At 38.9% G+C, this 14061-nt stretch overlaps 1 protein-coding gene across 1 annotated transcript in view; it reads left to right on the top strand.

Moving 5' to 3' along the window:
* Window positions 1-5928: 5928 nt before the first annotated feature.
* The window catches only part of TMEM241 (transmembrane protein 241), a 91268-nt gene continuing 83135 nt past the window's right edge, over window positions 5929-14061 (top strand). Inside the window, exons 1-2 of the mRNA XM_065889463.1 lie at window positions 5929-6000; window positions 8442-8488. Coding sequence (XP_065745535.1) covers window positions 5929-6000; window positions 8442-8488 — 119 coding nt within the window. The remainder of the gene's footprint in view (window positions 6001-8441; window positions 8489-14061) is intronic.

Raw genomic sequence — 14061 nt, forward strand, 5'->3', positions numbered from 1 at the left:
TTTTAATGGTTGTGTGTCAACAGTTAAGGTATATACCTGATGCCACCAACTATGTGCTCCTTCAAAAGGACAATAGAATTTTACAATACTTAGAGTTTACATTTACAAATATTATTAATAGGAAAAATGGGGTTTACCAACGACAGCATGTTATCTGTTTGTTTAATCCTATGCTATTTAACAGTGAGTTCTTGAATGGTGTAACGGCCATTTTGCTGTGAAGTGGAATAAGCACAATGTTTAAAAGATTTAGTTCCAGTTTTTACTCCTATCATCTCTGTTGATAAACTCGCTGGTGATCAACAGAGATGAAGCTATTCTAGAATTTGCACTGCCTCAGCACGTGGAATCAGCAGATTCTTCAGTCTCTAAAGGGAACAGAAATAAAGCTCTTTAGTCTTTATTATTGAAATTAGTTAAGTCTATTTTGCAAGTACCTGTTTCAGGCAATCAACAAATATTTACTAACTGCCTAGGATATTCCTAAAGTCCTGTGGGAGAAAAATAGAACTGTGAGATATGGTTGGAGAGATAACATATTCACATAACAACATTGAATGATAATACAAAACTTCTGTCTCGAAAGTGTGCATGATTAATTGCCACATGACAGCTATAGACAACAAATGTTTCAGGATTCATTGTGGGTTGATGAGATGTGGAAAGGCTTCATGGAGGAGGTGTTATCAAATTAGACCACGAAGTTTGGAGAGAAGCTATAAAGCTAGTTTAGCTGGAAGGAACAGTATAAGACTAGTGTAAGGATAGGAAAGTCCATTATATGTTTAGTGATGACTCAGTATTTTCATAAGGTTTCTAGAGTGGGATTTTATGGATATAGGTCAGTTAGGTTCAGTTGGGACACAGTGGTTTTTGAACGTTATGCAACCCAGTGCCATTTTCTTTCTTTGTTTTTTTTTTTTGGCCAAGCTCTGGGGCTTGTGGGAGCTTAGTTCCCCAACCAGGGATTGAACCCAAGCCCTTGGCAGTGAAAGCCAAGACTGCTAACCACTGGACTGCTAGGGAATTCCCCATTGCCATTTTCTAATAACAAATATTTTGTTCTCTTTACTGCACATTATTTTCTTTAAATTGATGTAATGTTCTGACTATAAAGGATAAAAAAAAGTTGAATAATTTTTAATAAAATACATGTCCTTGATTCCACTTAGATAAGGTATCCAAAGTAGTAGAAAGAAAGTAGAATGGTGGTTCCCAGGAGCTGGGAGAGCAGGAAAAGAGGAGTTGTTCAGTGGGTATAGAATTTCAGTTTAGCAGGATGCAAAAGTTCTAGAAATCTGTTGCACAACAATGTGCATGTAATTAACACTACTATACACTTAAAAATGGTTAAAATGGTTATATAACAAATTATATGTTGTATATTTTTAATACAATAAAAATGTGAACTTGAATATGTAAGTATGTCTAAGAGTGGATTTCTTTTCATTTGGTTTGCTCAGGATTCACTGTATCTGAGGATTCATGCCTTACATTAGTTCTGGGAAAAAATGCCTCTCACGTTCTATGTATCCTCTTTTTACTGAATTCTTTTTTTTTTTTTTTTTTTTTGCCTGAGTCAGGTCTTAGTTACGGCATGCGGGCTCTCTCGTTGAGGCATTCAGACTCAGTAGTTGCGGTGCATGGCCTTAGTTGCTCCGTGGCATGTGGGATCTTGGTTCCCCGACTAGGGATCAAACCCGCATCCCCTGCATTGGAAGGTGGGTTCTTTACCACCGGACCACCAGGGAAGTCCCTGAATTCATATTAAATAGAATTAGACCTGCTTATTCTGTCCACCATGACTCTTAACCACATTTTCATATTTTCCATATCTTTGTCTCTTTGTACTGTGTGATTTTTATTGAAGTAAAATACACATACAAAGTAATACATACACAACTATATGAATATTGCAAAGTGAGCACATCATGGAACCATCAGGAAACAGAATAGTACCAGCACTCCAGAGCTACCCTTCATGGCCACTTCTAATCCTAGCACTCTCAAGGATTGTCATCCTTGTTCCCTTAGTTTTGAAGTTGATGGTCTCCATGGGATGTGTTTTTGCTAGGGGGGTCTGTTTTTTCTTATAACAGTTTTATTGAGGTATAATTCACATACCATATAATTCACCAATTTGCAGTGTACAATACAATGATTTTTTAGTATGTTCACTAAGTTGTGCAACCATCAACACAATCAATTTTAGAACATTTTCATCACCCCATAAAGAAACCCCACATCATTAGCAGTCACTCTGCATTTCCCCTAGCCCCAGGCAACCACTATTCTATTTTCTGTTCGTATAGATTTGCCCACTCTGGCTATTTCTATAAACGGAACCACACAACATGTGGTCTTTTGTGACTGGCTTCTTTCATTTAGCATTTAAGATAATTTTTGTATGTTGTATGAGGTAGGGGTCCACCTTCATTCTTTTGCATGTGGATATACAGTTGTCCTGGAACTACTGGTTAAATTTGCTCCTTGGATTCTCTTGGTGCCCTTGTCAAATTTCAATTGGTCATAAGTGTGAGGAGTTACTTCTCACTTCTATTCCATTGACCTATATATATATATTCTTATGCCAGTATCACACTGTCTTGACTACTGAGGTTTTGTAGTAATCTTTGAAATCAAGAACTATGAGTTCCTTAACTTTGTTTTTTTCAAGATTGTTTTATCTATAATGGGTCTCTTGAATTTCCATATGAATTTTAAGATCAGCTTATTAATTTCTACAGATAAACCAACTGGAATTTTGATGGGGTTTTGTGTTGAATTTGTAGATCAAATTGAGGAATATTGCCATTTTAACAGTATTAAGTCTTCTGATCCATGAGCATGGGGTATCTCTCCATTTATTTTGGTCTTCTTCAGTGTCCTTCAATAATGTTATATAGTGTTCAGAGTATACATTTTCACTTATTTTGCTAAATTTATTCCTAAGTACTTTGTTCTTTTTGGTGCTATTTTTATTTATTTAATTAATTAATTTGGCCACAGCTGTGGGGCTTGCAGACTCTCAGTTCCCTGACCTGGGATTGAGCCTGGGCCAGAGTAGTGAAAGTGCCCAATCCTAACCACTAGACCACCAGGGAACTCCCCTTTTTGGGCTATTTTAAATGAAATTGTTTCATTAATTTCTTCTTCACATTGTTCATTGCCAGTGTATTGAAATATAGTTGACTTTTTGATCTTGTGTCTTGCCAACTTTCTGAACTCATCTATTAGTTCTAATAGTATTTCTTTAGTGGATTCATTAAGATTTTCTGTATTCAAAATCCTGTCATCTGTAACAGAGATAGTTTTACTTTTTTTGCAATCTGGATGCCTTTAAAGTTTTTTTCTTGCCTTATTTTCCTGGATAGAGCCTCCAATACAATGTTGAAGTGGCAAGAATGGTCATCCTTGTCTTGTTCCTGATCTTAGGGAGAAAAGCATTGTCTCTCATCATTAAGCATAATGTTAACTGCAGGTGACTTTTATTGTGTTGAGGAAGTTCCCTTCTTTTTTTCTAATTTCTTTTATGTTTTTTTAAAATGTATTTATTTATTTATTCATTTATTTTTGGCTGCTTTGGGTCTTCGTTGCTGAGCGCGGGCTTTCTCTAGTTGCGGCAAGCAGGTGCTGCTCTTCATCGTGGTGCGCGGGCTTCTCATTGCGGTGGCTTCTCTTGTGGAGCACAGGCTCTAGGCGTGAGGGCTTCAGTAGTTGTGGCGCGAGGGCTCAGTAGTTGTGGCACTCAGGCTCCGTAGTTGTGGCTCGTGGGCTCTAGAGCGCAGGCTCAGTAGTTGTGGCGCACGGGCTTAGTTGTTCCGCGGCATGTGGGATCTTCCCGGACCAGGGCTTTAACCCGCGTCCCCTGCATTGGCAGGCGGATTCTTAACCACTGCGCCACCAGGGAAGTCCCTGTTTTTTTGGCTGTGCCTTGCAACATGTAGGTGGGATCTTAGTTCCCTGATGAGGGATTGAACCCTGTGCCCCCTGCAGTGATAGCGCAGAGTCTTAACCACTGGACCGCCAGGGAAGTTCCTCTTTTTATGTTTTTGTTATGGAAGGGTGTTTAAGTTTGTCAAATGTCTTATCTGTTTCTACTTGAGATGGTGATGTGATTTTTGTCCTTTACTCTATTGATATGGTGTATTGCATTAATTGATTTTTGGATGTTAAACTAACCTTATTTCTTGGGATAAATCACTTGTGGTCAGGGTGTATGCTCCTTTTTTATGTTGCTGGATTCCATTTGCTAGTGTTTTGTTGAGGATTTTTGCATCTATATCCATAAGAGATATTGATATTCTTTTTTCCTAAGGGAAATTTAGGAAGTTTCAAAAAGTGTGCAGCCACTTCTGCCGTCTTTTGAGAATTGTCCATGTGTGCTGTCAAAAAATTCATTATTAAAAAAGATTTGTGAGGAGAAAAAACCCACAAGTTATTGTTTAATCCAAGCTCCCTTCTTTGTTTATTCAACAAACATTTTTTTGAGCACTTAACAGTCAATTTTCAAAAAGTAAATTAATGACTATGACCCTTTGGCCTCAAAGATCTCAATTAACAATACAACTAGTTAAATCTTTTTGTGTGAATAGAAGGTCTAACACAATCTCATATATAGCAGCTTGTTGTTTATCAAAGTAAGACCTGGTAATTTCATTTTTATTCAGTATTAGTTTAGTTTGTTTTGTGGAACAGAATAATGCAGCTTTGGAAAAATCAATACTTATGGTAAGACCTACAGCACTTTTGCTACAAATGTCAACTTCTATTTGCATGGTTCTTTACTGTGCTGGTTGTTCCTGCTTGTTAAGGAGATTTTGTCAAAGAAAATAAGTTAAGCAATAACTAGGAAGTAATAAGGCCTGAATTGAATTTGTTCACTTCTTAAAAGAGTCCAGGGAAATCTCAGGTATATAACAACCATTTACTTCAACCAAATTCTATTGGGCAAAAAGTTTCTTTGTAAGGACTGTTTAGCTCTGAAATAGGTTTTCTAAATATTGTCAAGGAAAAATAAATTTTTAGTTTATTTGTGTTTTATGTGGAGACAATATATCCAGTATTTTCTTGGATAATACAATTTGATAGGCAATTTTACATTGGGCATACAGATAAAAAAGAGTGAAGGCTTCCTGGTACATGGGGTATTTCTAAAAATCTGTATGTTTCTATATGTGCAGACACTTGTACCTCTAGTTCCTGACAAAGTCCCTCAGTATGTTTTTGTGCATGTTTACTACTGTCTGCCCGAAGCCTAACTAGGTCATTTTTCCTCCCTAGAGACTAGGAATGGGGCTGTGCTTGAAGCTCTACTTCTGGAAGGATTTATTTTATGGAAATTTCAAAGCAATTGGATTGACTTCTCCTAAAGAAAAAACTACACTGATTATAGTTCCTGCTCCCTCAGCCTTCCTTCTTTTAAAATAACATTTCTTGTTGTTAGCTTTTTTATGTCGTTTGCAAAAGTAGTACAGACTCGATGCAGAAAATTGGGAAAATTCAGTAAAGCACAAACAACATTTTGCTCCCACCGCTTAGAGCTAGCTATGGACATTTTTTCTTTAAATGCTAATGGACTGTTGTGAACTGTTCTGTCAGCTGCTTTTTTCCCCACTTCTACCATTTTCTACTTTTTTTTTTACAAAAACTACTGTCCGCTCTTGCTCTACGGGTGGTAGCAGCCCTGGGGGACCTATCCCTCCCTCCGCAGTCCTGGGTAGCTGAGCGCCGCCCCGCCCACCGCGAGGCTACGAGGCCTGCGAAGGCGCAGCCTCTTTAAGAGGCAGGCACCGGGGGCGGTCCCTGCGCGGATTGGCTGAGCTCGCAGCCACGTGGCGGTCGTAGCAGCCGCGGTGGAAGCGGCCCGGCTCGCGCGGCGGCCGTGGGGCTCCTGCGGGGTCCCCGGGAAGGGGCGCAGATTAACAGATGTGCATGAGGAGGTGCCTGGTCGGCCTCACGTTTTGTACCTGCTACCTGGCTTCTTATCTCACGAACAAGGTGAGGAGGGCGGGCTTCTTACCTCACGAACAAGGTGAGGGAGGCGGGCGCGGGGGGCTGATGATTGCCCGTGGGCGATCTTAGTCCCCAAATCGTGTGTAGAACAAATGCTGCCTCCAGCTTTTTATCTGATTTGTTCCTGATGACGATGGAGAAGAAAACGACTCTGTGTACGATGCTCTTTTAGAAATAAGATTTGTTGGACGGTACTGTCCCCATTTCTCGTCCTGTAATGCATTCTTTACATCTCCTGGGAAACTGGATTTTTTGACTGGTGAATTCCCAGGAACTTAATTTTTGGATATGTGGACTACTTTTTAGGGAAAGAAAAAGCAATTGGCTCCTGTTCCCTCGAGGAGGAAGAGTAGGCGAAGAAATCATGCACATCCTGCTTTCTCTTCTAAACATGCCCCTGCCCCAGAACCCCACAAGGTTCCAGAAACCTTTAAATAGAAGATATCAATCCATCTCCATCTCTGCCTCACACCACTGATTCTCAAACCTATTTTTTCTATGTCTCCATCCCAGGCACTTCCAGTATATTCAAGATTTTTTCATGGAATTATTTTAAAAAATAAGATGTAAACTTAATTTTGTTTAATGTTGTAGAACTCTTTTGATGAAGAGGCAGAAAAGCAGTGGTACCATGTTTTTGTTTTGTTAGGAGGGAGAAGCTGGCCTTGGATTTGGTACCATGCAGGGAAATGTTGGATCCCTGTGGGCTAGGGTGGGGCATCACCCCCTGTCCTGGACTCCAGGGTGGACACCAAGCCAAAGTGGCAATAGGGAGCTCAGGACCTCCTTCCCCCACTGTAGGGTCTTGACTGCTCTCTCCCCACTCCCTCTTGAGAATAAAACCCTCTTGCTCTCTGGAAAAGAACTATTAGCAAATAGCGATAAATGAGCATTTGTTATCCTCATGAACGTTGTTGAGGATGATGTAGGTCATGGCCCACATGCTCAAGCCTTTCTCTGTCTCAGTTTTACAAAGAAAATATCATGGAAAAGTGGAGGGGAACAAACTGAATTGTGTGAGTAAATAGACTTCAGAGAAGAATGAAGTTCCATTTCTAGGAAACACAGACCAGAGCACAGGTAGTTAACCATAATTGTGGCATTTAGGGGCTCATACAAGGGGAATTACATGTTGATTAATCCATGGGGAAAAAAAGTATAAATGTAAACTTGCCCAACACCAGTCTATTGCACTTTTCAGATCATGTGAAGTATCAGTAGAACCCTTGCTTAAAGCCATTTAATGGTTTTTAGGCTTTTAAAAAATTCTTAAAGTGTTCAGTCATAGAAAACAATAGAAAAAGATACCCAGAAAGATAAAATACAGTTCTCCCATTCATAATGTGCTGTAAATTTGGTTAAAAGACATAATAGAAATACAAGTTGACCTTAGCTGAGTTAGCTTTAAACAAATCCTTAAAAAACACACCTAAAAATGTAATATACCTAAGAAGAATTAGTTAGGAAAAAAATCCTAAGAGTGCAAAAACCAAACAAAACCCTAAAAATGGAAGGAAAACAAAGGAAAGAATGAACAGGATGCAGTTCTTACTTGAAGAGAAACACAGAAGACGGTGGATTTTTAGGTAAACTGGGCAGTAGTTAAAGTGGATACCCCGAGAAAACAGACAGTGTCCAGGGGTTTGTCTGGTTTTCTCTGGTGTTACCGCAGTTATAACATGGCACTTCTGGGGTCTGGGACGATGCTGAGGGGTCAGATGTCCACAATATCTGGCCCAGCTGCTGTGTGTTCCACTTTGTTGCATCCCCAACTGAGAGATTGTCAGATTTCTGGTGACCCTGGGGAAAGCAAGTCTCCCTCTCTTTTTTTTTTTTTTAATTGTATTGGAGTATAGTTAATTTACAATGTTGTGTTAGTTCAAGTGTACAGCAAAGTGACTCAGTTATACATATACATATATTCATTCTTTTTCAGATTTTTTTCTTGTATAGGTTATCATAGAATATTGAGTAGAGTTCCCTGTGCTATACAGTAGGTCCTTGCTGGTTATCTATCTTATGTATAGTAGGGTATGTATGTTAATACGAAGCCCCTGATTTATCCCTCCCCCCAGCATTCCCTTTTGGTACCCATAAGTTTGTTTTCGATATCTGTAAGTCTGTTTCTGTTTTGTAAGTAAGTTCATTTGTATCACTTAAAAAAAAATTAGATTCCACATGTGAGTGAGAGCATATGATATTTGTCTTTCTCTGTCTGACTTACTTCACTTAGTCCTGTCCCTCTCTTTAGTATGAATTGGAAGGTCATTTTTTTTCCGAGTGTGTGATTTTTGGGGGAGGAATAAAAAAAGCCTTTTTGAAACTTGAGTATACTTATGTTTCTTTAGTAGGGATTTCTTTGATTATATGATCTATCACTTCTCTATAATTTGAAAATGTCCATTAATTTGGTATTTGTTTTTCAGTATGTCCTGTCTGTCTTGAAATTTACCTACCCTACATTATTCCAAGGGTGAGTATCTTTTATGTGCTTTATATACATTTGTAGGAAATGTCCAACCAGCATCATTAAATGTTGTTCAAAATATATTTAATGACTGCATAGATTTTTTCATTAGATAGACATCCTGTAATTTATTTAGTCATTCTATTAATGGCATTTGAATGGTGTCCCATTTTGGGGGTATAAACACAACAATGTTCTCAGACATTTTTTGCATTCAAATCTGCCAAATTTCTAACTATTTCTTTAGAATAGATTCCTATATAAGAAATTTAGATTAAAGAACATGAACTTCTTTAGTAGTCTGCTTGAATATTAAAAAATTCTTTTCCAGTATCTTTTTACCAATTTACATTGTAACCCAGCCTGTGTATGAAAGTTTCTATGATATTATACTCAAACCATGACTGTTACTTTTACCCTCTCTCTGCTGATTTCATGAGCAAAAAATGGTATCATATTATTTTGTCTTATCATTTCTTAGATTATTCATGAAATTGGACAGTTTTCTTATGTTATCCACTTGTATCTCTTTTTTTAGTGTCTATTTGTGCCCTTTACCCTTTTATTTTTTCTTTTTTTAACCCTTTTATTTTTACTAGGGTTTTAGTATTTTTTTTATTATTTAATGAATTCTTCTTATTTAAAGGATGTCAACCACTTTTCTATCATATTTATCGGAATTTCTTTTTTTTTCAATTTTTTCTTTGCCATTTCATTTTGTTTATAATTACCTTGATTATTTAGTTTTTTTAAGTGACATCATAGAGAATTCATTGTTTGAACATAGGAATGAAGCAGCAGAGAGAAACACAGATGAATCCAGTGTGTGATCTTGTGACTGAGAGATGCTATTATTAGGAAGAAGATAGAAAGTGATGTAGAGTCGGGTCAACAGTCTAGAGAAATGGTAGAGGCAGCATGGAATGCTCTGGCGTTCACATTTCCCCTTCTCACCTCAAACCTCCACCCCCACCCCCATCTTTTAAAAAAATATATTTTAGTTTTAAATTGATCGTTTCTTTTGTGATAGCTACCATTGCTTTTATGTTTATTCTTCTCTATCACAAGATCATATAGATATTCACCTATAAGTCATTAAAGCTTTTTTCAATTCTTAATTATGATCCGTTTATTTTAGTGTATGGTGCAATGTGAAGAAATCATTCCTCCCCTAATGGTTTTTTTTTTTTTTTCCTAATGGTTTTTTATTTATACTAGCCCCATTTATTATATTTTATTGTATAATCCTTCCTTTTGCCTTTGGGTCATTAGTATCATATGTAAAGTCATTTTTCTAGGGTCTGTTTTTGAGCACTTATTTGTCAGTTTTTATGGAAAGGGGCTAGTGGTAAATTGTTTTCATTATTATAGCATTTAAATATGTGGCACAGCACGCCATCCCTCTTCTCTTTTTCCTTTTTTTTTTTTTAAGTGTCACACAATTGCACACAGAAAAGCAGGGATAGAGATCTTAATATCAATCAAGGTTGAATTCAGGACAAAAACATTAGCAAATGAAGAAAGCTGTGTTAACAATGTTAAAGCAATGCAGTTCAAAATGAAAAGACACATTATAATGCCGGAGCATGCAGTTCAAAGTGAAAATAAAATAGGGATGAATATCTATCAACCAAACAACAGGCCATCGTCATTTGTCAAATAAAAACAGCAGGAATACCAGGGCTAAATAGGAACAAACTAGTGATAGGAGACAAATTTACTACTATTTTTCCATGACAGATCAATTGGACCAACAAAACACTAGAACATATATATATATTGGATAAATAATACAATTAATAGATAAATATCAAACTCTGTATCTTGAAAATAGAGATTATGCCCCCCTTTCGAATGCCCATGGAATATTCACCATGAATAGAACATCAATTATTTTAAAAAAATATAAAGCAATTATACAATCCCAGTGCACTAAAACCAGACCTTTATATCAAAAACAAAAATCCCTACCTACAAAGGGCTCTTGAACATACAAAAAGATATTCTTCATTCATAAGAAAATATAATTTTAAACTGTATTGAGGTATATTTTTACCAACAAGATTTGCAAAATGAAACTTCAAAATTTGATAGCGTAGCATTGATAATGAAAGAAAGCAGGTGCTCTCATATATTGATCATGGGTGGCAAACTGGTACAATATCTATGATTGGCACTTTGGCAGAATATAGCAATGGTCTGAATCCTTCAATCCAGCAATTCCACTTCCAGTAATTTACTTGAGAGGTTTACTTGCATTTATGTAAATGAAATATGTACAAAGATATACATGTGAAACATTGCAGCTGTTTGTGACAGAGAGCATTTTTATTTTTTGAATTTTATGTTATTTATTTTTTATACAGCAGGTTCTTATTAGTTATCCATTTTATACATATCAGTGTATACATGTCAATCCCAATCTCCCAATTCATCCCCCCCTCCCCTGCCGCTTTCCCCTCTTGGTGGCCATACGTTTGTTCTCTACATCTGTGTCTCTATTTCTGCCTTACAAACTGGTTCATCTGTACCATTTTTCTAGATTCCACATATATGCGTTAATATATGATATTTGTTTATCTCTTTTTGACTTACTTCACTCTGTATGACAGTCTCTAGGTCCATCCACAAGACAGCATTTTTTTTTTAATAATGACTTTTTAAAAAAAATATTTATTTATTTGGCTGTGTCAGGTCTTAGCTGTGGGTCTTAGTTCCCCCTCGGCATGTGGGATCTTAGTTCCCCAACCAGGGATTGAACCCTTGTCCCCTGCATTGGAAGGCGGATTCTTAACCACTGACCACCAGGGACGTCCCAGAGAGCATTTTTAAACAACCTAATTTTCATCTATACAGAACCAATTAAATTAATTATATTGTATTCCTAATGGAATACTATTCAAATGTTAAAAAATAAGGAAACTTGTGTATTGACAAGGAACGGTCTTCAAGATTCATTTAATGGAGAACAAAAGCAAGTCCATAACAGTATAGTACGTTACCATCAAGTAGAAATGTGTGTATGTTTTCCTTATTTAAAAAAAAGATGAAGACACTAGTAAGAGTGGTTACGTTAGGGAACTACTAAGGTGGTGGACAGGGAAGTGCAGATAGTGGACAGGGAAGAGAAGACTTTTCACCACTTTTTTATGCTTTTGAATTTTTGTTCTTTATATTATCACCGATATGTTATTTCAGATGAACTTTAGAATTACTTCGTTGTTTCTCCATAATATTTCACAGCAAAACTTAAAAAAAAATATCATCTATGATCGTGTATATTTCAGTCAATAAAGCTGGGATATTGTTTTCTCATTTTCTTTTCTTTTAATTTAATTTTATTTATTTATTATTTTTGGTTGCACTGGGTCTTCGTTGCTGCACGCGGGCTTTCTCTAGTTGCCGTGAGCTGGGGCTACTCTTCGTTGTGGTGTGCGGGCTTCTCATGGCAGTGACTTCTCTTGTTGCGGAGCTCGGACTCTAGGCAAGCGGGCTTCAGTAGTTGTGGTATGTGGGCTTCAGTAGTTGTGGCTCGCAGGCTCTAGAGCGCAGGCTCAGTAGTTGTAGTGCATGGGCTTAGTTGCTTCGCGGCATGTGGGATCTTCCCAGACCAGGGTTCGAACCTGTGTCCTCTGCATTAGCAGGCGGATTCTTAACCACTGCGCCACCGGGGAAGCCCCTGTTTTCCCATTTTCTGATCCTGATTGTCCTTTCACTTCTCTCCGGGTAGAGGGACTTAGGGAAGTTAGTGGGAAAAGGTGATGTTTTCACCTGAATTGCCTTTTCCCCTCCTTCTCTGTAGATGTCAGACTGAATGCACCTCCCCCGATAGAATGTAAGGTCTACAAATGCAAGAATTAAGCAACAAAAAAAATCCATTTTGTCACTGGCGTATCCCTGATGCCTAGAACCATGCCAGGTACACAGGAGGCACATAGTAGGGCAGAATAACTCATTCTAAGAAAATTGATCGCATGCATATGCCAGTCACTGTTTTAGACCCTCGGACTACTTCAGTGAAGGAAAGAAAAATCCCTGCCCTCCTAGAGCCTGCTCATTTCTTCTTCAGTTTACCTGCGGTGAATGGTACCTTGTATCCAGTCGCCCTACTTAGAAACCTGTGTTATTCTTGATTTCTTTGTCTCCTTCACCCCAACGTCTAATCAACAACTAGGACCTCTAAACATCTTTAGAACCTGTCCACCTTCTTCATCGCCTCTTCCTGGGCCACTATCATCTCTCAAATCACCCTAACAACTCCTAACTTGCTTCCTGGCCCCTGGTCTTGCTTCTCTCAGCAAACATTCTCTCCCTTGTAAAGAGACAGAGCTTTCCCCAAGGTAAATGTGGCAGTGTCGCTCCCATGCTGCAGACCCTTCAGTGGGTCCCCAGTTTGAAGCCCCAGCTCGTTGACGATTGATAAGGCCCTTCATGACCAGCCCCCACCTCGAGTACTCACATGCTAAGGTCAGGCCAATTGAACCTCTGTAAGAAGCTTTGCTGGAGCCATTGTCTCTCTTACCTGTGGGCCCTGGTCCATTCTGGGTCTCCCACTTTGAAGAGGCTTCAGGCTTTTGCTTGAATTTACTTCCTCTAGGAAGAGTCACCCAACCCCCTAGACTGGATTAACTGCCTCTGCTAGGGTGTTTTGTGCTACCTGGTACTCTTCCCATTAGGACTGTATCACACTTTATTGTAATTATTGGTTAATTAGCTTACTTCCCTCTAGACCAGAGTTTCTCGGCCTCAGCACCATTGGTATTTTGCACTAGATAACTCTGTTGTGGAGGGCTGTCCGGCACGTTGTAAGGTGTGGGGCAGCATCCTGGCTTCTACTCATCAGGTGCCAGTAGCAACCCTTCCCCCATCCCCAATTGTGACAACCAAAAATGTCTCCAAATGTCCCCTTGGGGGGAAGAGCACATGATTGAGATCCACTGCTCTAGACCAAGCTGTTGGAAGACACGACCCATATCTGTCCATTCCGCCTGGCGGTGTCATTGAAGTCTTCACAAGGGAGACGTAACACCTGGATCTTACAGGATGAGCAGGTGTCCACCAACACGGAGGAGAAGGGAAGACGTTATGGGTCACGAGGGCCGCACGTGCAAACTCTAAAAAGTATGAAATGGGCTGGCACATTACCGAGGCTATGGCCTGTTCCGTGTGGCTGGAATGTGGCTGCCACTGGCAGATGGACAGGAGCTAACCCTGGAGAGGGGCAGCTGCAAGTCCTGGAAGGCTTCTATGTCACATGCAAGTGACTTTTCTGTAGACCAGGGGTTCCCCAGTGTCGTGTCCCAACACACGGGTGTGCTATAATAACCTCTGAGGTAGGTGTCTCAAGTCATAACTAAAAATAAGGTTTTGAAATTTATGAATGACTCACCAAAAACAGAGTAAAAGCAATTAGTGTGGAATAGGATACAGTTATGCCTGTAGTACTGGTCACTCATTTGGCATTTTGCTGTGCTTTCTGCAGTGGGAGAGGGAGGGGTGTTTATCTTGTCACCTATGCTCCCCCTAAACTCTGCACGTGAGGAAATGTGTCTCACGTGAGCTTCATGACCCCAAGTGTG

This window comes from Phocoena phocoena, chromosome 13 (genome assembly GCF_963924675.1).
Source record: "Phocoena phocoena chromosome 13, mPhoPho1.1, whole genome shotgun sequence".
NCBI lineage: Eukaryota > Metazoa > Chordata > Mammalia > Artiodactyla > Phocoenidae > Phocoena > Phocoena phocoena.